The following is a 24,796-nucleotide window of genomic DNA, read 5'->3' on the forward strand; positions in this document are numbered from 1 at the left end:
GTCCCTACTTGGGAGGCTGAGGTCGGAGTATCATTTGAATCCAGGAAGCAGAGGTTGCAGTGAGCCAAGATTGTACCACTGCACTCCAGCCTGGGCAACTGAATGAGACTCCGTCTCAAAAAAAAAAAAAAAGAAAAGAAAATAAACGAAAAATAATCTCTCAGTATGACTAGTTAGGTACTGGTCACTTTTAACCTCTAAATTACTCTTAGAACATTGGCTGGGCGTGGTGGCTCATGTCTGTAATCCCAGCACTTTGGGAAGCCAAGACAGGTGGATCACTTGAGGTCAGGAGTTCGAGACCAGCCTGGCCAACATGGTGAAACCCTGTCTCTACTAAAAATACAAAAATAAGCAAGGTGTGGTGGTGTGCACCTGTGGTCCCAGCTACTCAGGAGGCTGAGGTAGGAGAATCGCTTGAATCCAGGAGGTGGAGATTGCAGTGAGCTGAGATTGTGCCACTGCACTCCAGCCTGGGCAACAGAGACTTCATCTCAAAAAGAAAAAAAAAAGAATATCCCCATTTCTCAAGCATGTGTTCAAGGATACCACAGGCAGAAATGAAGTAGAAACTCCTTTTATGATAACAGTTCTTGGCACTATTTGGGAGCACCTGTAAGATAGAAGCTGTGAATCAATGAGATGACTTTAATAACTGTCATCTCCCATCTTTTTCCTTTTATGCAGAATTAGAAACTAAGTTCCATCTTTATAGATCCTATGCTGTGCTTTACTCACCTCGACTCTATTATCTTCACTAATGAAGAATGTCAGGGTTTCTAAACCCTGTGATGAACAGAGGTGGACAAGAATTTTGCTTATAAAGGCATTGGGTTTTCCAGTAGGTTTCCTTAGAAGATAAACTTGCCTAAGTAGGAGTGTGGAGTTAGCACTGCATCTCCAAGCATTGCCACTGAAAGTCAACTGGCCTGAAATGGCTTGGTATTTTCTTTCATGAATTAAAAACTCCATTCTCAGCTTTTCTCTAAAAGTTTTAAATGCCTTTCTCTTCTTTCTTTCTTTGTGTATTTTCTTAAGGAAATGTAAGTCTTCTTAAGAGATTTGCAACAAAATGATAATATTTTGTTATATAATGTTAAAATATTTTCCTTCTAGATTCTAAAGTAGACTGTTTAAAAGAATTCGGGCAGGAGGCAAATATGGCTGTCACCCGGGATGATGATGTACTTTGTGTTACTGAATATTCCCGTATTGTACCTTTGGAAAATGGTGAGGTAAGTAGATTTGGAAGACTGGGAGAGATAAGACTCAGAAATGAACATGAGGATATCCAATTTTTCATAATTGTGAAACTTGCACTTTCAAGGACATCTAACATAGATCAAGATGGAAACAGGGCTTGGGACTGAACAGTTAAGGAATCACATTGAGTGCTCCCAGAATGAACCAGGTTGGAAATTCTGTTGGGGGATTTCAGTTATCCCCAGAAAGTCAGGATTCTTGATTCAAGGCTCACAGGTCTTGAACTGTCCTTTCTGGTGATGTTTTTAGAAAGTGGGTTGCTGGTAACTGAAATGATGACCCCTTACCTCTTCACCCATGATCCCACGATCCCCTGTAAGAGTGAGGGGCTGGTGGTAGCAGGTAGATTTTCTCTATACTCTCTCTTCCCTCATCTGATAACTAGATGATCCAGAGGAGGACTCTGAGGTCCTACAGAATGGCTGCATCTCTAGATAGCAAAAGCCTGCTTCTCTGAATGACTGCATGGCTGCATGGAGCTGATCCTACCTGATCCCTGATCCCTTTTGGTAGAATGGGTATAATCTGTTAGAGAGAAAAAATTGCTGTCCCTGTGGGGTTGCATTTGGCCCTTGTAAAGTTAGCTTGGCTATTGTTAAGGGAGATGGGCAAACTCAGGTGAAACAATCAGTGAAGATTTCCTTGGAAATTGTGAGGCTATAATGAATATGAACTGCGTTTCAAATAAACTTCCATCAAAGGTGTCAGCCTCCCTCTCTTTAAGTAGAGGGGTGAGCCTGAGCATGTGGATGTGGTATCTTCTGACAACTCATGAGTGGTTCATATTTCCAATGGCTGACACTTGGGCTTCGTCACTTTGGGCTTTAAAACAAAATGGAGGGTTTACAGATTTCTTACGCATTTACTGTCAAACTTTGTATCTAGAGATTTCCTTTTTTCAACCTCATGTAGATGTTTGGGTTACTTTAGCTTTGTTTCTTTGATGCAGCTTAACAAAGTTGTGTCCTTATATTTACAGATTGTAACATTATGTTTTCAACATTTCATAGTGTTACAGTCCCATAACTACACTGATAGAACAAAGGCTTTGAAAATGATCTCTCAAGAGTCTAGGTTTCAAAGACATATTGCCAGACCTTGGAACCAGGAAGTAGGAGGGAAGATGGGACTAGCAATGATGGTTTTAGACATAAACAAGATCCAAGACCCCCTACGAATATCAAATAGCTTAGAGAAACCAAGTGCCTTGGGGCATGTGAGTTATTTTTGCTTACTTGCTGCTAAATTTTGATAAAAGGAACCTTTTCCCCCTTTATGTGTGTGTGGTCGTTTTAGGTTGTGGTGTCCTTGATAAATGGTCGTCCAGGTGCAAAAAATTTTACTTTCTCTCACACCCTGAGGGAGTTTACCAAGGCAACAAACATCCGCCTGCGTTTTCTTCGAACCAATACGCTTCTCGGACACCTCATCTCCAAAGCCCAGCGAGATCCAACTGTCACTCGGAGGGTGAGTAGTCAGAGCATTTGTTTTGTTACTTTATTTATTCATTTTTTTTGGCTTACCAAATTAATTGCCTTGAACTCTTTTAAGTAACCTTTGTAGCCTGTAATGATGTAGGTGTGGGAGTTGTTCTTGTCTGAAATACTAGATATAATTAGGAGTTTATATCTAATGACGTATAAAAATGGCTGTTTGAAGAAAAATCATTATATTCAAAGAAGATGAAAGGCAAACGATTATAGTCAGTCTGGTACTAGTCTGGATGGGATAATTAATACTACAGCCAACAATCCCAAAATCTCAGTGGCTTAACAAAATAAAGCCTTTTTTCTTACTCATATGACAGTTTAACATGGGTCAGCAGGTAGGATCGGCTTCACACAGTCATTCAGGGAAGCAGGTTCTTTCTATATAGAGATGCAGCCATTCTGTAGGACCTCACAGTCCTCCTCTGGATCCCCTACATGTTGGTCATCAGATGAGGGAAGAGAGAGTGTAGAGAAAAATCTACCTGCTTCTCATCAGAGGTTATTTCTATGGGCAAGAACTGGTCATATTATAGCCTCAATTAGATGCAAGGAGGCTTGGTGATGTCATCTAGCTGAAATGGAGGCACCTAGGTACTGGTGAGCACTAGCGCCCTCTCCTGTGTTGGAGGTACCCCATGAACATCTCTCACTCTCAGGTGTCAGGGCAGTACTCTTGTCTCCTGGGCACAGAGGGAGCCCACAGAATAAATATATTGAGCTCACTCTTCTTCCACCCTCTGATCTGCTGGTGCCTTCCATTGGCCAAACCAAACAAGAAGCCAGAAAGAAAGACAGTCCATTGGTTGCAGCCATAAAGTTCACCTCCCAGGCACAGACAGGGTGGAGAAGGAGGAGAGCAGACCTGGAGGGTGAATGGAAGATGCCCAGTGCACCTTATAGAGTTTGGCTTTTTATATAGGTAACATCAGAGAGCTGGGAAAGGAAGGGAGGGAAAAGTGTAAGTATTGCCACAGTTTTGAGCATTTTACAGAAAGGCAGGCACCTTGGATATAGGTGGCCTATCTTTTGGATTTTTTGCTCTCCTCAGCTCCCTCTGAGCTTCTGTGTAGTTGGGGACTGTGTTGAATCTGAGGATGGATATTTGCAAGGGAGGGCTGGACTTTCTCATAAACTATAGCCAGGCTGTGTCGCTGTTCCTCCATGTGCCCTGGAGCACTGCCACAAATGTACCTTACCAATTTTTTTTTTCTTAAATTGTCTTTTTGGGGGTTGCAAGATTTGCAGTCATATATATCTACGTATATTGCTTTTCACTTAGATAAATACAGGCCTCTCCATTAAATACTTATTTTATGGAGTGTACCGCATACATAGTACATAATCTTAACCCCCCAAGTTTAGGTTGCTTCTCTCATGGAGGAATATGATACCAGCTACTTTATGACACACATCACGTGTGCTGCTGGGTGAAGGCTGACTGGGGGTTTCTCTTGCTGCTGCTGCCCTTAACACGTGTGGAGGGGAACTTTCACAGTGGCCAGCAGGAAAGCCCCTGAGTCTTAATTTGTCATGGAAAGCCCTGGTAATACTGACTTTATCTGTATTAACAAGGGGGGCTGTTAATGGCTTCAGACTAAGATGTTTCCAGGAAGCCTTGACACTTTAACAGGTTTTAATGAGGGAACCAGAACAGAACCCCAACATTAAATCAATAGGACTCTTTAAGGCAACCACACTCAACAACAACAACAACAATAAAGGGACAAAAACCCTCTTGTCCTTGTGAATTCAAAGACTTCTCGCTGACAGATATTCTTCTCACTGGCAGCATGGCCTCAATGAGAAAGATTGTTCTACAGTCCTCACATTCCTCCCAAATCCTGGGCAGTCTCCTGCCAAGTCTGAGAAGGAAGGGAGCTGGCAGAAGGAGCTGGCAGGAGGAGCTGCCTATTGTCACCACTGCAGAGGCCTCCAACATATTGGAGAGGGGCCTTGTCAATGAGAGGATCTACACATATTTGTGGCCTGGTTTAGGGGCTGATCTTCAGCTGAATCTGAGCTGGCTCTCTCTGGCCTTTCTGGAGCTTGAAACTTTGACTCTAGTCTTTCCGACCCTGTGCTAGGAAGGCTTCAGCAAATTCTGGTGGCCCCTCCAGTCTCGGGGATGCATTGGATCCATCTCTGTAAATATTATCTCCCTTCCCGGAACCTGGGATAGTATTTTGCACAAAGCAAGTGCAACCTTTTTGGTATAAAAATTCAGTTTTGATAAATAAGTATGTTCAATGTATAAAATTCATTTGTGTAGAACATAATGTAAAAATTATTTTAATTTACATAAAAATAAACTTGGACGTTCTTAATCCCTTTCCTATAGGCTATAAAGTATGATTCTTTTCTAAGGCAATTTCCCTTCATGAACTTCAAGCATCTGATTTTTTTAAATGCACAAATTCAGCAGTATGTTATTACATTTTATCAAGGAGTGTGTTTATTTTATAAGACACATTACATCCCAATGTAGGGCTCAAGAATATGGAATTTTAAAAGGGAAGCAGAGGCAGCAGATGTGGGTTAAAGACTAGTAAGATAAAGTTTTTGTCACTGTTCAGTGAAACTTGCACATTCTGTGTTCTGTTGTGCAGTATTATTACAGCATAAAGGACATCAGCATTGGTGGGCGGTGTGTTTGCAACGGCCATGCTGAAGTGTGCAATGCAAACAATCCTGAAAAACTGTAAGTACACTGTGCAGATTTTTTTCAGCCTTACTATGAATAAGTCTAATTATTTCAGTGGATGTTTGCATCCCATTAAATGTTTCTAGGTTCCTGTCCTCAATAGGAATGATTCAGGATCAATGAATAGGTGGGGGTGTGTGCCTCCTCTCCACCAACTCTCCACTTTCTTTCATATAATCGCTAAGGGTCCTGGCAGACATGGCTAATCAATCACAGCACTCTGGATAATCTGTGTCCCAGCCACCAAATCACCCCCAAGACATACCTCAGGCAGTCAACTGAGTAGAGCTGGCAAGAAAAATAAAACTTGTCATTCCTGGTTTAATGGGATTGGGGTGTACATTTCAAATCCTTGATTTTTAAATTGTGGTGAAATACACATCAGATTTACTATTTTAACCATTTTAAAGTGACAGTTCAGTAGTAGTAACTATGTTCACATTGTTGTGCAACTAATCTCCAGAACTCTTCATTTTGCAAAATTGAAATTCTATACCTGTTAAACAACTCCTTGTTTCCTCCTACCACTGGCCCCTGGCAATCATCATGACTATCCTAGGTACCTCATATAAGTGGAATCATACAGTATTTGTCCTTTTGCAACAAATACTGGCTTATTAAATTTGTCATCACTTATTTCACTTAGCATAATGTCCTCAAGTTTCATCCATATTGAGCATGTGTCAAAATTTTCTTTTTGTTCAAAGCTGAACAGTATTTCCTTGTATATATGTATATACTACACTCTGTTTATCCATTCATCTGTGAATACACACTTGGGGTGCGTCCACCTTTTGGCTATTGTGAATAATGCTGCTGTGAACATGAATGTACCCTTTTTGTTTTTAATTTGAGTATATTTTGCATACAGTAAGATGCATGAGTCTTAAATGTTAAGTGTTCAGCAATACATTTGTGTTACCACTGCAAGTGGGATACTTTAAAGGGCTGGAAATTACAGGATGACAGATATAGTAATCATTTTATCTCAATGTTTAACTTAAAGTCTACAATGTTTCATGAGCAGCATTTACCAGAGATATATTTCACTTTTAGTCAGATTCAGGCTTGTGCCTCTTTAGGTCAAGCTTTGTGTTCAGGCAGAATTGCTAGTTCTCAAGGTCTGTGATGTGCTTTATGGGGCCCTTCTCCTTGACCACCCATAGCCCTTAACGTTTTTGTCCCCACTTCAAGGATCCAGCAGTGCTGTTGAGGGAGCTCACACACCAAATGATTAACCTTTAGTGGAAAATGACTTGTTTATTAATGGTTAATCTATTTCCACCCTGTAATGTCCTGTCTCCCTGAGACACTAGAAATCAGGTCAAATAAGTTCTGAGTTGGAGAGAGGAGAGAAGAGGTCCAGCTAATGTCGCTGAGCCTGGAACAAAATAGTGCCATGTGGGAAAGGAGTACATGCTATCACAGAGGCCATGAGCTTCCTACTTAGAAAGGCTGCTGAACCCTGGAGACCCTGGCAGAGCTGAGGAGTTCTACACTGGGTGGTTAATTCTCCCAATGCACATGTGTGGAGGTCTCCCTAAGCCTTAGTGAAAGGCTCAGTTTGGCAGCAATCCACTTCAACATGACTGCCTGCCTTTTCTTGTCTGCTGGTTTGCTTCTGCCCAACAAGCTGACCTTGAACAAATGCTGATGAAATCCACATCCATGATGAGGTAGAAATCTTATAATAATTTAAAGGGATTCAGAAACTTAATGGATAGAGCCAAGCCCAGACTATCAAAAAAGTTACTGGCTACTGAGGCGGAACTCAAGAAGGGGGGTTGTTAACCAAGCATGTGTACCATGTTGACCTTGCTGCATGGATACGTGGAAGGATCTCAAATTTAATTCTGAGCCTCCTAGCAGCCAACTCAAAAAGGGAAATCTGCTTGGTTTCATATTTCACTATGATCACAAGCTAAAAAGTAATAAGTTACTTAGAAAAAGCATGATTGTTGATACTAGTCTCAAATAACAATTTTCCCTAGGAGTGGGGCAGAGTGATCATCACGAAGGGAATTCTCCAATCAATGACATCTTTAAATAACATCTTTACAGCAGATGTATTATTAACCATCAGCCTGGGCTGCAAGAGAGGAAAAGCAGTGATTTGGCAGTGCCAGTGGGAATCAGATGGGTATCCAGCTCCTTTTTTTGCTATGCTGAATTTTAATCCCCCTATGTGTGGAGTTGGACTACATGTTCTTTTTTTGAGCCGGAGTCTGGCTCTGTCGCCCAGGCTGGAGTGCAGTGCAGTGGCCAGATCTCAGCTCACTGCAAGCTCCGCCTCCCGGGTTTATGCCGTTCTCCTGCCTCAGCCTCCCAAGTAGCTGAGACTACAGGCGCCCGCCACCTCGCCCGGCTAGTTTTTTGTATTTTTCAGTAGAGACGGGGTTTCACCGTGTTAGCCAGGATGGTCTCGATCTCCTGACCTCGTGATCCGCCTGTCTCGGCCTCCCAAAGTGCTGGGATTACAGACTTGAGCCACTGCCCCCCGGCCTAAGACTATATGTTCTTGAAGCAGTCTTCCCTAAATAATCTTGTAGTCTAGCTAATGCCAAATGTTTAATTGGCAATGAGCTGAAATTGCCTCTCCAACAAGAGCACATTTGGATGCCAGTTGTTTTGTGCTGCCAGGTAGATCTATGTCCATGTGCTTTACCAGGCAGTTGAGTATGGAGAGAGATGACACCCTGTCTTGGGAATAGAACTGAGTATATTCCACACCAGCTTCCCTTAGAGAAGAGTTGATGGAATCCCTAGAGGCACAGCCAAGAGCCTTCTTAGACAAGGCGTTTTGCTGCTGTTGTTGTTTTAATAGTCTTGGGTCTTTATTTGACTCAAACTGAACACTGCAAGTTTCTCATATTAAAAAAAAAAAAAAAGCTGTTTGCTCAATGCCGCACAAACGGCGGCATGCGGGGACACCCCTGCTCACCGCCCCCCCAAAAAAACACAACCAAAACCCAAAGCCTCTTTCATATTCACGATATTCATGAAGCACCAGCTATGGAGTCAAGCATCTTGGTTTAGATTTAGTCTCTCTGCCTACAGTCATGACCTTCGTCAAGTGCGTTTATCTCTGAGCACCAGTATCGTCATCCGCAAAGTGGGGCAAGTTCCATCTACCACAGTGAGACAGGAAAGGGGCTCCAAAACTGAGAGCTGCCATCACAGTAGATGTTGTAAGGGCCGGACAAAGAATTCCAGAATCCTGGTGCTACCAGCCCACTTCACCTGAGCCACAGCATCCCAGGCTCGGGAGTGCCAGGACTCAGGGGGGCCCTGGATGCGGTGCCTGCACCCAGTCCTTCCCCAACCACGTGGCAACCATGTGCTCCCAGTGGTGGTTGCTTCTTCAGTCCCCTCCGAACCTCCCGGCTCCCCACTCCCTGCCCCCCACCTCGCCCCACCCCAGTAACTGGCTGAAGCAGCCGGGTGAATTGTGGGTCCAAGAGCCCCAGACTCTGAGGCCTGGGGACTGGAGAACAACCCTTGGCTGTGCGTCCGTGCCCTCCTCCAACAGGGAGGCGTGTGCTTCTCCGCGAACCCAGCCTCCTGGACCCACCCAGCCCGGAATTAGAAGCCTACCACGCCGGCTTGACGCACGCCCAGCTCCGAGGCCTACCCCGCGCAACCCGAACTGGGTTCCACCTTACCTCAGGCCCCGGGCCTCGCCTGGCTCATGCTCCTGGGGCTTCAGGCCGTCTTCTCACCCCTTCATGCCCCCGGCTCCCTCCTGGCTCGCATTCTTCCAGATCCAGCAGCTCTTCCCACTCCCTCGGGCCTCCAGCCTGCTTGGCGCTCTCCAGCAGCCCGGGCTGCAGCCGGCTTCCCACCTCCAACCCTTCGCCTCTCCTTCCTCCTCCCCAGTCCCCTCCCCAGACCCCACCCTCACTGCCACCAGACCCTGCTTGGCCTCCTCCAGCTCCCCCCAGCAGTTGCCAAAAAGATAGTTCTGAGGCCTCAGGGGGCTCATCCATCGAATCTTCTGTGGGGTGGTGGCGCGCTATTAGGTGAGAGAGAAAAGGCAGACGAAGAGGAACGACTCCTGCTCCACAGACAGCTGCGCAAGACGCAACACGGAATCACACCAGTGCTGGACAATGGTTTTGAATCCTCTTTCAAGCACAGAAGGAGGGAGCTCAAAGCTTGGAGTTCCAATCCAAAGCCAAGGCTGAAACAATTTCATTTTAACTTGGAATGTTAAGGCGGATGTACACCCTTTTGAACTGAGACGTTTAACCCTTTGCCTCGCTGAGTGGTCTCAGCTTTTGGCTCCTGATGGAGCTGGCGCGGCCTCTGGAAACAGAGCCCTCTGGGATCTTATTAGCAGCTGGCTCTTGAATTGTGTAAATCTCTGGGCATGACCACAGGTTGAGAGTGAGAAACTTGAGCAAATCTTTGTCGTAGGACTCCAGATCTTTATGCAGCTGTGATACTTAACACATCTCAGTAAACTCAGCACTTGAGTGCTCCTGTGTTCATTTATGGTAACAATGGGGTAGAGAAGACAGAGCTGGGGCCTCAGAGACAAGTGAGTTTGGAAGGCTGGCTCTCCATTTATCACTGCCTCACCTTTGGCGGGTATCTTAATACCTCTGAATCTCAGTCTCACCATCTGTAAAATGGAGATAATACGCAGGATATGGGAGGCTTAAATAATACTTGTAAAGTGTTGTGTTCTCCTAATTCCTCAATGAATGGTGCCGTGGATAACCGTGATGACTCGTGTGTCAGTTTCGCACATATAGGATCAACCGATCCTCATCAAAACTTTTCAATAACTGAGATGCACTTCGCCCACATGCCCAGGTTTCGGTGTCAATGCCAGCACCACACCTGTGGGGAGACGTGTGATCGCTGCTGCACAGGGTACAATCAGAGGCGCTGGCGGCCCGCCGCGTGGGAGCAGAGCCACGAGTGTGAAGGTGGGTGTGGGGCTGGGGTGGGGGCCACACGTGGCCTTCTCCTCCTCTCCCTGGGGGCTGAGGCAGTTTTCCCCATGCTAGTGAGGAGGCTGAGGTCATGTCAGTCTTAGGGTCTCAGGTCTGTCTATTGTAATAAGAACCTCACTGACTGGAGGGAAAAGTGCCCTCTGAATTCAGATGTACATATGAGAAGAAAAAGAACAATAATGACGATGACCATGCATGATGGGGCGCAGTGCTTTAATGGATTGACCTCTCTTTTTAGCAATCATAAATATGACGCAGCCACTATAAAATTTTAACCCCTTGTCCATTTTATAGGATGTGATACTGGATAGCAATCAACTATTTTGAGGACCGAGGTCCAGAGAAGATGGCAAAGTTGAGTCTAAACAGGAAACTGGGAGTACTGGAGTGTGGAGGGCTGGGAAGAGTAATGTGGTAGGATTGAGGAGGATGGAGGGGACCAGAGAAGGAAGAAAAAAAGACAGGAAACTGCCTTTAACAGTGTGACATAAAGTAAGAAAAGTATTCTTTTTTTAGGCCTGATGTGGTGACTCCCAGCACTTTGGGAGGGTAAGGTGGGAGGGTTGCTTGAGGCCAGGAGTTGGAGACCAGCCTGGGCAACATAGTGAGACTCTGTCTACAAAAAAATTCAAAAATTAGCTAGAGGTGGTGGTGCAGGCCTGTAGTCCCAGCTGCTTGGGAGGTGGAAGTGGGAGGATGGCTTGAGCCCAAGAGTTGGTGCAGTGAGCTCTGATCCTGCCTCTGCACTCCAGCCTGGGTGAAAGAATAACATCCTGTCTCAAAAAAAAAAAAAAAGAAGAAGAAGAAAGACAACTGTTATTTTTAACAAACAAACCCTAAGACATCCAACTATAGATTTTCTTCTAAATCAATCTTCTTGGGAAGGTACATATTTATTCCAATTACAGAAAACGTTTCATTCACTGCAACCGCCGCCTCCCAGGTTCAAGTGGTTCTCCTGCCTCAGCATCCCCAGTAGCTGGGATTACAGGCACCTGCCACCACGCCTGGCTAATTTTGTTTGTTTGTATTTTTAGTAGAGATGGGGTTTCACCATGTTGGCCAGGTTGGTCTTGAACTCCTGGCCTCTTGTGATCTGCCTGCCTTGGCCTCCCAAAGTGCTGGGATTATAGGACTTTATACTTTTTGACCAAAAAGTATTAAGAGATAAGACTGATGATCTCTTATGGCCAGTAGACTTATGTAAAAGGTATTTCCAGTGCTCTTCCAAGGGAGTTTTGAGAGACGCTAAAGTCCTGTGATGGTCTTGCGGCCATTTCAGGCAAATGCTCTGGCGCATCTCTGAGTCCCGGTGTTACTCAGATGGCCGCCTCACTTTATAGTCACAGCTAATCGGTTCCTTCTCAATGACTTCCCCATTCCTCACCCCAGATGAGGGGACCAGGGAAAGGTATAACAAAAATAATCAGGGGTTGTTTCTTCGCTGCTTTTAAACACTGATTTAGGATATTTTGGATTGAATTACATGAATTCCAGTATTTGCAACTTGATTAGTTTTCCAGACTAATGGACGCCGTTGTAAATAACATGCTGCACTCCAACACACATGAAAAAAATTAAACCTCCTTTACTAAGTTTTTATCCTTTTTTTTTTTTTTTTTTTTGAGACAGAGTCTCGCTCTGTCGCCCAGGCTGGAGTGCAGTGACCGGATCTCAGCTCACTGCAAGCTCTGCCTCCCGGGTTTACACCATTCTCCTGCCTTAGCCTCCCGAGTAGCTGGGACTACAGGCACCCGTCACCTCGCCCGGCTAGTTTTTTGTATTTTTTAGTAGAGACGGGGTTTCACTGTGTTAGCCAGGATGGTCTCGATCTCCTGACCTCATGATTCGCCCGTCTCGGCCTCCCAAAGTGCTGGGATTACAGGCTTTAGCCACCACGCCCGGCCAAGTTTTTATCCTTTTAAAATGTATCAAATGGTTAAAAGTTACAAAAATAGTGCATGGAAGTCAGACCTATCAGGTTCCATTTATTAGGTGCTTTCTAAATTCCATTTGAAATATACAATTCAAAATAAACAGACTTCTTAAGAAATGACTGACGTAGTAAGTATAAATGCCTTGAATTTTTAAAATCATGGCCCCACAGAGAAAATAAAGATAAGAAAGCATTCAGCCTGTTTTACAAGTTATAGGGTAATTTGTGTCATATCTAATTAAGTTTTCCTTCACGTAGTCACCTGGGAATTTGATTAAAACATACAGATTACTAACAAGAACTTGGACATTTTGATGTAATTGGAATGTAATGAATATATAGTCTGCCTAAGAAAGAATAAGAATTTTACTCATGTTAAATCTTTTTCATCTTGGCAATGATGACAATCCCAAATGAGTTTTAAATTATACTTTGTGGCCGGGCGCGGTGGCTCAAGCCTGTAATCCCAGCACTTTGGGAGGCCGAGATGGGCGGATCATGAGGTCAGGAGATCGAGACCATCCTGGCTAACACGGTGAAACCCCATCTCTACTAAGAAATACAAAAAATAGCCGGGCGAGGTGGCAGCGCCTGTAGTCCCAGCTACTCGGGAAGCTGAGGCTGGAGAATGGCGTGAACCCGGGAGGTGGAGCTTGCAGTGAGCTGAGATCCGGCCACTGCACTCCAGCCTGGGCGACAGCGCGAGACTCCGTCTCAAAAAAAAAAAAAAATTATACTTTGTAATTTTAGAAGTATTATATACTACTTGTAGATAACTTGGAAATTAAAAAAATAATAATAAAGTAAAAGCACCAAGAATTTACCCCAACAGAGTGTCTTAGTTTGTTCAGCTGCTGTAACATCTGGGTAGCTTATAAACAATAGCCTCAAAGTTCTGGAGGCTGGCAAGTCTGAGATCAAGGCACCAGCAGATTTGGTGTCTGGTGAGGGCCTGCTTTCTAGTTCATAGATGCCACTTTCTTGCTGTGTCCTTACAAGCTGGAAGGGGTGAGGCAGCTCTCTGAGCCTCTTTTATAGGGGAGCTTATCACCTTCCAGAGGGCCCATCTCCTAATTATTGGTGATTAGGTTTCAACCTATGAATTTGGTAGGCGATGTGGGCATAAGCATTCAGTCCATAGCAGAGAGCTACTATTAATATTTTGTTAGATATGTAGAATTTTTATACATACTTTAAATACTCAAGATTATATAATCTAATTTTATATCCTAATTTTTTTCACTTGATATTTTTAGATATTTCCCTATATTTTCCCAACCCTTAAAAATGCTTTGACATCATTTTTGATGGTACAGAGTTTTGTTCCAATCTGACAAGTGTTTGTTGAGGACCCACTGTGTGGTGACAACCTTGCTGTGTTGCAAACAAAATACATGCAGCCCTTATCGTCATAGAACTTAGAGTCAAGCAAATATACGGTTGCTTGCTTAGTCGTTCCCCTGTAATTAAACTTTAAGATTATTCCCAGTTGATTACCAGACAGTGTTGAACTGAAAGGTTTAGAGTATTGGCTAACAGCATAGGTTCTGCAGTCAAACAAAGACAGGTCAGAATTTCGCCTCTTCTGGTTATGAGCAATGTAACGATGGGCATATTCCTCAACCTCTCTAAGCCTCAGCTTTCCAGTCTGGGCTATAGGGATAATGGTACCTACTTTAGAGAGTTACTGTGCAGATTAAATGAGATAATTCATGTAAAACACTTTTCACAGTGTGTCAAGAGCTCAATTACTATTGTTAGTAATAGTTTATAATAGTGGTAGTAATAATATTCTCTTCATTCACAAAGTTTAATTGGCATTTTGATGTATCTTTTTTGACAGTGAAAATGTTGGTTTCAAGGATTCTGCTGCCTCAGCCTCTCAAGTAGTATATGCACATATTTTTGAGACGGAGTCTCCCTCTGTTGCCCAGGCTGGAGTGCAGTGGTGAGGTCTTGGCTCACTGCACCCTCTACCTCCTGGGTTCAAGTGATTTTTCTGCCTCAGCCTCCTGAGTAGCTGGGACTACAGGCGCATGCCACCATGCCTGGCTAATTTTTGTGTTTTTAGTAGAGACAGGGTTTCACCATATTGGCCAGGCTGGTCTCGAGCTCCTGAACTCTTGATCCATCTGCCTTGGCCTCCCAAAGTGCTGGGATTACAGGATGAGCCACCATGCCCAGCCCCAAGTAGTATTTTTTTAAAAAAGAGAAACTTCTTTCATTGAATATCAAATGAAAGCAACTCTAAACTGTATCTTAGTATAGCCTGGCCTTTGTGTAAAAATCCCTAAAAATTTTCCACTAAGAGTGTCCTGGGTATTCCAGAATAGAGTTTTTTATAGCTCAATTAGCAGTAATACTATTTACGCTATTTACTAAGCTTCTGATAGTAATGATGAGAATATTGACTTAGTATGCTTTTTTTCAGCATGCAACTGCCACGGCCATGCCAGTGATTGTTACTATGATTCAGATGTTGAGCGGCAGCAGGCAAGCTTGAATACCCAGGGCATCTATGCTGGTGGAGGGGTCTGCATTAACTGTCAGGTGAGGCACTATTTAAATCAAAGGGGTTGTGTTGTCATGGGGAATGAATATTCCGTAAGCTTTGCTCCTGAAGCAATACCGAGAAAGTGATAGGCAATTGAAAGTGTTTTCTGAGACCATTTATCCACGTTGTTCACACAAGGCTTTGTTAGCTGGATGTAATTTAGGGATTGTAGGGAAAATGGACTGAAGTATGTTTACCCACACTCCTTTGATCAGTTTCTCCATTTAGATCTTTGCCCAAATGGAGAGGAGGATTCCCGGCTGTCATCTCTGACTGCTATCCATCTTGTGATAGGAAAGCTCTAAGATAGGAGGGCAAGTAGTTATCAGTGTTAGTGCTGACCCTACATCTTGTTTTCAGACAGACTGAGTGTAGACTCAGTAAGGAACTGCATCATGATCAATTAATGATGTCTTTCATAGACATCAAATATAAAACACTAATTTTTCATCGCTTCTGTAGGACAACTGGTTTCACTGGAATTTAGTTAAGGGAGTGCATGGTAGAGGAGGATATATCTTCATTGAGATGTTCATTAATGGTCCTGTCAAATGTTTATGAATTTGGTCTACATTGTCATTCTTTCTTGTGTTCTTTTAGATGTTTTGTTATATACCACTGAAGAGGCATTCTTCACATGAGATGCCCATTAATATGAAACCAGGGCTACGTACCCATAGGGAGAGCCGCCATTCTTCAGTTGTCTCCCTCTCCATGCTTTTATATCACCTGTTATTGCAGATAATTAAAATATAAGTAAAATATAAGTCATAGCTTTGTTACGAATCACAAGGTTTCGTGCATAAGTGAGATATCTCAGGATAAGGCTAAGCACTGTAAGACCTTCAAGTGATTTGTGTGCACATTAAGTTGCAGAAACACTGGACTAGAATGTGTAGGTAGAATCTTTTCTGCAGATGAAAGGTCAAGCCCCTTCAATGTGTCTTTAGAATACTTTGTTATCCTTCATCATTCTCTCAGTGATACTATGTTTTGTACTTTGCTGTTCCAGAAGAACGTCAGTGTAGTCTTTTTTTTCATAGTGGCTCTGCAAAAAACATTTTTTGTTTTTTTTTTGCTTATGAAATTACTGAACTCTTATTTCATTTGTTTTCCAACGTAAACTTAAAATGCCTTTTCCTAAGTTAGATATTTAGGTAGCATAATTAACTCTAAAATGTTTATTGTGGTGAAATAGACATAACATAAAATTTAACAATTTTAACCATTTTTGAGTGTATATTTTAGCAGCATAATTAACTTTTATATTATATTGATAATCAAAGGACAAGGAAAGAGTTCTGCTGCTTTTATGGTTTAGTGACTGCTGTAGGACTCAACCCTCCCGCGGAGGATTGGTCTCTATTGATTGTCTTTTTTCTTAAGAATGGGGCCTATTTTAGGCGTTCATATGATAAACTTGGGCAAAATACAAAAGACAAACAACAAAACCACAAAAACCATGATTGGAAAGCACTGAAGAGTAAAAATAAGCAGGAAGATACTGGAGGGGAGCTGCAACTTGGCAAAAGGGATCAGCATAGGGTGAGTTACATATTTTTATGACTTTTACCCAGAGGGGAGGCCAAAGTTGGTCCCATGTGGTCTGACTAAAATCTCTCTACAAATATGGAACCTTTGTCTGAAAGCTCTGTTCTATGAAGAACCGGAGAGCAAAACTTAGGACAACTACAACTTGTGGAAAGTTGCTGGGGAGCCCAGGAAAAGAGAAATCAAGAGGAGGGAAATCCCTAATTCCATATATAAATTCTTCTCAAGTTTCTGACTGACTCCTCAGTCCATTTTCCCTATAATCCAAGCACAGGATGGATTTCATCTGAGACTAAAATAATTTACTTGACATTTCAGTTACCACTTAAGAGTCAGAATGTGCAACTTGAGTAAAGTTAATAGTCTCATAAAGAAAAAAACCCCATTTTTTCAAGGAATACACTAATGGATTTGGACTCCCTAAAGCAATATTCATAATGTCTAGGATATTATCCTAGATTTTGTAACGTATGAAGATTCAAAGAAAGTGACCCATTCTCAAGAGAAAAGACAATCAATAGGGACTAATTCTGACATGCCCCAGATGTTGGAATTAGCAGTTAAAGATTTTAGAGCTGCTTTTCTAGCTCTAGAGAAGATTTTCTAGCTCTAGCTCAAGGGAATAGATTAAAATATGGTCACAATGAATGAAAAGATAATAAAGAGCAGAGAAATAAAAACTGTAAAATGATCAAAATGAAAATTCTATAACTAAAAAATGCAATGTGTTAAATAAAAAATCCACTGGAGGGGCCGAATAGCAGAATGGAGATAATAGAAGAAAGAGTCAGTGAATTTGAAGATAGATTAGTAGAATTTATCTAGTCTGAAGAAGAGAAAGAGAAATATATATATTTCAAATGAACAGAGATTTGGGAACCTGTGAGACAATAGCAAAAGATGTAAGGAACAGAAAAAGAGAAGAGACAATGATTCAGGAGAAAAAAGTGAAGAAATAATGATAGGAAATACCTCAAATGTTGCAATAGGCTAAGATTCAAGAAGCTTGATGAACCCTAACCTGAAGAAATACAAAGAAAATAATTCCTAGGCCTAGCAGAGTCAAACTGCTGAAATCCAAAGACAATGTGAAAATCTTGAAAGTAGACAGAGAAAACATTACAACATAGTGTGACTGTGGACTTTTTATTAGAAACTGGAGGTCACAGAACAATGGAATAGTATCTTTAAAGTGCTAAAAGAAAAAACCATCATCCCAGAATTCTGTATTCAGTAAAAATATCCTTCAAGAATAAAAGCAAAAAGAAAATTGTTGGTAGATAAAATAAAACTAAGAGAATTTATTGCCTAAGAGACCTACACTACAAGATATGCTTTAGGTTAAAGAGAGGTGATACGAGATAGAAACTCAGATCTTTAGGAAGAAATGAAGAGTATGGTACATGTCTGGGCAAATCTAAAGAACTATTTAAAAACAAGTTCTTGGCTGGATGCGGTGGCTCATGCCTGTAATCCCAGTACTTTGGGAGGCCGAGGTGGGCAGATACATGAGGTCAGGAGTTCGAGACCAGCCTGGCCACTATGGTGAAACCTTGCCTCTACTAAAAACCACAAAAATTAGCCAGGCATGGTGGTGCGCACCTGTAATCCCAGATACTCGGGAGGCTGAGGCACAAGAATCACTTGAACCCAGTAGGCAGAAGTTGCAGAGAGCCGAGATCACACCACTGCACTCCAGCTTGGGTGACAGAACAAGACTGTCTCAAAAAAAAAAAAAAAAAAAATCTTGGAAGTCCTAGCCAGAGCAATCAGGCAAGAGAAAGATATAGAAGACATTCAAATAGGAAAAGAAAAAGTCAAACTATCTCTGTTTGTTAATGATATGATTTTATACTTAGAAAACCTAAGGACTCTGCCAGAAGCCTCCTGGAACTGATAAACAACTTCAGTAAAGTTTCAGGACACAAATCCATGTACAAAAATCAGTAGCATTTCTAAGCACCAATAATGTTCAAGCTGAGAGCCAAATCAAGAACACAATCCCATTTACAATAACTGCAAAAAAACCAAACAATTAAAAAAACCCCAAATCTAGAAATACATCTAACCAAGGAGGTGAAAGACCTCTACAAGGACAACTATAAAATACTGCCGAAAGAAATAATAGATGACAAAAACAAATGAAAAAACATTCCATGCTCATGGATTGGAAGAATTAGTATCATTACATTGGCCATACTGCCCAAAGCAATCTACAGATTCAACGCTATTTCTGTCTATGTCATTTTTGACAAAACTATAAAAAACTATTCTAAAATTCAGATGAAGCCAAAAAAAAAAAAAAAAAGAGCCCAAATAGCCAAAGCAGCCCTAGGCAAAAAGAACAAAGCCAGAGGCATAACATTACCTGACTTCAAACTATACAGAATATAGAACTCAAAAATAAAGCCACACACCTACAGCCATCTGATCTTCAACAAAGTTAACAAAAATAAACAATGAGGAAAGGACTTTCTTTCTTTCTTTTAAGATGGAGTCTCGCTCTGTCACCGAGGCTGGAGTGCAGTGGCACGATCTTGGCTCATTGCAACCTCTGCCTCCTGGGTTCCAGCGATTCTCCTGTCTCAGCCTCCCAAGTAGCTGGGACTACAGGTGCATGCCACCATGCCTGGCTAATTTTTTATTAGTAGTAGAGACGGAGTTCCACCATGTTGGCCAGGCTGGTCTCAAACTCCTGACCTCAGGTGATCCAACTGCTTCAGCCTCGCAAAGTTCTGGGATTACAGGCATGAGCCACCCACACCCAGCAAGGAAAGGACTTTCTATTCAATAAATGGTGCTGAGATAGTTGGCTCTCTGTGTGCAGATAAATGAAACTGGACCCCTACCTTTCACCATATATCATACAAAAATTAACTCAAGATGGACTAAAGATTTAAATATAAGACCTCAAACTATAAGAATCCTAGAAGAAAACCTAGGAAACACCATTCTGGACATTGGCCTTGGGAAATAATTTATGGCTAAGTCCTCAAAAGCAACTTCAACAAAACAAAAAATTTACACATGGGAGCTAATTAAACTAAAGAGCTTCTATACTACAAAAAAAAAAAACCAAAAAAACAAAACAAAAAAAAAACTATCAACAGAGTAAACAGACAGCCTACAGAGTGGGAGAAAATATTTGCAAACTGTGCATCTAACAAAGGTCTAATATTCAGAATCTATATGGAACTTAAATAGTTCAGCAAGCAAAAAACAAATAATTCCATTAAAAAATGGGCAAAAGACCTCAACAGACACTCTGCAGAAGACATACAAGTGGCCAACAAACATGTGAAAAAATGCTCCATATCACCAGTAATCATAGAAACGCATGTCAAAACCACAATGAGATATCATCTCACACCAGCTAGAATGGCTATTATTAAAAAGTCAAAAAACAGCAGATGCTGGCCAGGTTGCAGAGAAGAGAACACTTATACATTGTTGTTGGGAATGTAAATTATTTTAGCCACTATGGAAAGCAGTTTGGAGATTTCTCAAAGACTTTAAAATAAAACTACTATTCAACTCAGTAATCCTATTACTTGGCATATATCCAAAGGAAATAAATTATTACACCAAAAGGTCACATGCACTCATACGTTCATTGGAGCATTATTTACAATAACAAAGACATGGAATCAACCTTGGTGCCTATCAGTGGTGGGTTGGATAAAGAAAATGTGGTACATATACATGATGGACGTAAAAAAGAATGAAATCATAGATGCAGCTGGAGGTCATTATCCTAAGCATATTAATGCAAAACCAGAAAACCAAATGCCACATCTTCTCACTTACAAGTGGGAGTTACACACTGGGTACTCATGGACATAAAGGTGGCAACAATAGACACTGGGGACTACTAGAGAGGAGAGGGAAGAAGGGGGACAGGGTCGAAAAACTAACTATTGGGTACTATGCTCAGTACCTGGGTGGCAGGATCAATCATATACCAAAGCTGAGCCTCATGCAATATATCCAGCTAACAAATCTGCACATGTACCCCCAAATCTAAAATTAGAGTTGAATTTTTTTTTGAAAAAAGAATTTTAGGAAACTACCTACCTTCCCAACCCCTCTTTGTTTCCAAATATCTGCCCTTTTATGGTAATACAATGATCTGTAATTATTTTCTTTTGCTCAATCCCATTTCTAAATGTTTTAGAGGAGAGAATAAATAATGGAAAAGGAAAATAAAAGAATATTTTGTAAATAATACTTCAATATAACTGGAAAAATTAGAGTATGTAGGGCTGCTTACAACAAAATTTATGATGTCTCATGGTATTTATAAAATGCATGTAAATATAATACATATGTAGCAATAGCATAAATAATAATAATACAGTATTAACTCTAATTCGACTGTGAGCCATGAAGGATATATGTTGTAGTCACTAAAACAACTGCTGACAAAATAATGCAAAGAAGTACAGCTAAAAGGCCAATAGATATATTTAAAGGTAATTTTATAAACATCCAAATAATCCAAAAAATAGATGAATGGAGGAATAGGGGATGAAATGCACACACGTGTGCAAGCGCACACACACACACAACCACATACACACACACGAGACACAAAAGGAAGGGGCAGGCAGAAAATAGATACAAATAGTGGTAGACCTAAGTCCAGCTATATCAAAAATACACGAAATGTTAATGGACTAAACACTCCAATTCAAAGGCAGAAGCAATAAGAATGAATAAAAAAGCAAGACTCAACTATGTTGTTTACAAGTACTTACCTTTAAATATAAAGACAAGTTGAAAGTAAATGAATGGGAAAAAATATACTATGTAAACAATAAACATTAGAAGGATAGAGTAAAAATATTAATATCAGGTAAAGTAGACTTTAAGACAAAGAGCATTAACACAAATAAATAAAGACATTTCATAATGCTAAGAGTAAATTCATCAGGGAGACAGTAATCCTAAGTGTGTTTGCATCTAATAATAAAAATTTAAAATATGTGAAGCAAAATTTGACAGAATTAGAGGGAAAAGTAGACAATTCTATGATCATAGTTGGAGATTTAAATACCATCCTATTGGCAATTTATAAAACTAGACAAAAAATCACCAAAGACATATGATCTGAACAACACTATCATATACTTTACCTTAATTGACACTTATAGAACAGTACACCTGACAACTGAAGACTGTATATTCATTTTATGTGCCTATGGCACATTCACCAAGATAGGCTATTATACAAGTGTAGCCATAATGCAGATCTCATTACATTGAAAATGATTGAAGTCATATAATTATACTACGTTCTGTGGCCAAAGTGGAATTAAATTAGAAATCAACAGGAATAAGATCACTGGAAAAATGCTAATATTTGAAACAACACACTTCTAAATAAACCATCGTCAAAGAAGTTAGAAGGGAAATTAGAAAATAATGAAAACATTACACATCAAAATTTGTTGGATGCAGCTAAGCAGTACTTAAAGGGAAATTCACAGCTTTAAGCTTGTCTTAGGGAAAAAAGTCTAAAATCAATATCCGAAGGTTCTACCTTAAGAAGCTGGTAAAAGAAGACCAAAGAAAGCCCAAAGTAAGTAGCAGGAAGAAAGCAATACATTCAACAAAATTTAAGAAAGAGAAAAGAATTCAACAAAAGAGAAAAGAGGTAAACAATAGAGAAAAACAATAAAGCCAAAAGCTGGCTTTTGAAAAGGTCACCACAATTAATAAACTCCCAGTTATTGTGATCAAGAAAAAAGAAAGATTACAAATTAGCAATCTCATATGTAAAAGTGGTGTGTTACTACAGTGGCTACAGGCTATAGACATTAAAAGGAAAATAAAATAATACTGTGAACAATTTTATGCCAACAGAATTGACAACCTAGATTAAATGGACACATTCTTGAAAACTATAACTTACTAAAACTGATACAAGATGAAGTGGAACATCCAAATAGATGTTATCTGTGAAAGAAATTAAATTCATTATGAAAATTTTCTGACAAAGAAAATTCCAGGCCCAGACGGTTTTACTGGTGAATTCTAAACATTTAAGGATGAAACAACATTAATCTTATACAAGTTCTTTCAGAAAACAGAGGGGAGAACACTTGTCAACTTGTTTGATGAGGCCAGCATAACCTTAATACCAAAACTTGGCAAACACCACATGAAAGAAAATAGCTGATCAATATCTGTCACGAAGATCATAGATTCAAAAATATGAAAAACAAATCCAGCAACATATAACAAATATAATACATTATGAAGAGTAAGATTTATCCCAGGAAAACAGGTTGATTGAACATTCAAAAATCAATCTCTGTAATTTATCATATTAATAGAATAAAGGAGAACAATTGTGTAATACCATTAAACAAAATTGATACCTATTTTATAATAAAAACTCTTAGCAAGCTAGAAATAGAAGTGAATTTCTGTAATCTGATAAAGGGCATTTATGAAAACCCTATGACAACTAACAGCCTATTAGTGGTAAAATATTGAACTTTTTTCTTTAAAATACTAGGACAAGGCAATCACCATTTGTGTTAAACAATGCCCTGGAGATCCTAACCATTGCAATAAGGCAAGAAAAAAAAAAAAAGAGACATTTAGATTGGAAAGGAAGAAGTAAAACTATGTTTTCAGATGATACGATGTTTCATTTAGAAAATCCTAAGGAATATACAAAACAAATACCAGAACTAATAAGTGAATTTAGTAAGATTGCAAGATACAAGGATAATATAGAAATTAATTGTATTTTATATGCTATCAGCAAACAATAGGAAAATGTAAAAATGTAATTTAAAATATTGTCAAATTACATGAAATACTTAGGAATACATTTAACAAAAGGCATGCAAGACTTCCACACTAAAACTAAAATAATTGCTGAGAGAAATCTAGAAAGACCTAAATAAACAGAAAGGTATAAAGGTTTATGGATTGGAAGACTCAATATTGTTAACATGTTGATTCCTCCCAAGTTGATCTTCCCAAGTTGATTTAATGCAGGCTTTTGGATAGAAGTTGCCAAGTGGATTCCAAAATCTATGTGGATGTGTAAATGTCCTAGACTGTCCAAAGGTGTCTTAAAAAAGTAGAATAAAGCTGGGGGGCTTATATTATCTTACTTCAGTACTAACTATAAACCTACAGTAATGAAAACGCTGTACTGTGATACTGACATAAGGATAGAAAAAGACCAATATAGCAGAGTGGGGAGCACAGAAACAGACCCACACTTTTAAAGATATTTGATTTTTTCTTTCTTTCTTTTTTTTTTCAGAGACAGGGTCTTACTCTGTCACCCAAGCTGGAGTGCAGTGATGTGATCATAGTTCATTGCAGCCTCAGACTCCTGGGCTCAATCAGTCCTTCTGCCTCAGCCTCCCAATTAGCTAGGACTATAGGCATGCACTATCATGCCTAATTTAAACAAAAGTTTTTTGTGTTTTAGAAATGGGATCTTGCTATGTTGCCCAGGCTAGTCTTGAACTCCTGCCCTCAAGCAATCCTCTTGCCTTGGCTTCTCAAAGTGTTAGGATTACGAGCATGAGCCACAGCACCTGGCCTGACATTTGTTTTTTTATTAAAAACACCAAAGCAATCCAATGGGAGGATTGCTCAACATATGGTTCTCAGATAACTGGATACGTAAAACAAAAACAAAAACAAAAAAAACCCAACCCCTACCTCAAGTCATACACATTGATATAGAACTATATTTTTGTGATTTGAGGATATGCCAAGTTTTCTTACATCACAAAAAGCAATAACCATGAAAAATTGACAATTTATATTTTATCAAAATTAAGAACTTCTGTTCAAAACAAAACGTGCTATTAAGAAAATGAATAGGCAAGTCACAGACAGAAAATACTGACAAAACATAAACCTGACAAATGGTTGGTATCCGGGATATATAAAGAACTTCCACAGCTCAGTTATAAAAAAAAAAAAAAAAAAAAAACTCAAAAAAATTCAAAAGATTTGAATAGTTACTTGACAAAAATAGATACATAAATGGCCAGTAAATGTATATCAAAGAGCTTAACATTATTAGTCATCAGAGAAATGCAAATTAAAATTACAATGACATACAACTACATACTCCCCAGGATTGCTATTTTTTCCTCAGCTTTATAGGATGAGTATTATTAAAAAGGCTGACAACATCAAATTTTAGTGAGGATGTGGAATAACCACACCTATTCTTGCATTGTTGATAGCAATGCAGAATGGTACAACTGCTTTGGGAAAATGGCCATTAAAAAAAAATAAAACTAAACATACACCTACCGTATGACTCACAATTTCCACTCATAGGCATTTATTCAT

The 24,796-nt window shown here is 40.3% G+C and overlaps 1 protein-coding gene across 3 annotated transcripts in view; it reads left to right on the top strand.

Annotated features, from left to right (window-relative positions):
- LAMA3 (laminin subunit alpha 3) overlaps window positions 1-24,796 on the top strand; it is a 272,673-nt gene that overhangs the window by 60,665 nt on the left and 187,212 nt on the right. For all 3 annotated transcript variants that reach the window (XM_021929998.2, XM_021930000.2, XM_021929999.2), the window contains exons 4-8: window positions 1,117-1,235; window positions 2,560-2,730; window positions 5,360-5,451; window positions 10,273-10,388; window positions 14,783-14,901. In XM_021929998.2, the coding sequence (XP_021785690.2) occupies window positions 1,117-1,235; window positions 2,560-2,730; window positions 5,360-5,451; window positions 10,273-10,388; window positions 14,783-14,901 (617 nt within the window). The remainder of the gene's footprint in view (window positions 1-1,116; window positions 1,236-2,559; window positions 2,731-5,359; window positions 5,452-10,272; window positions 10,389-14,782; window positions 14,902-24,796) is intronic.

Source organism: Papio anubis, chromosome 19 (assembly GCF_008728515.1).
Source record: "Papio anubis isolate 15944 chromosome 19, Panubis1.0, whole genome shotgun sequence".
Classification (NCBI taxonomy): Eukaryota; Metazoa; Chordata; class Mammalia; order Primates; family Cercopithecidae; genus Papio; species Papio anubis.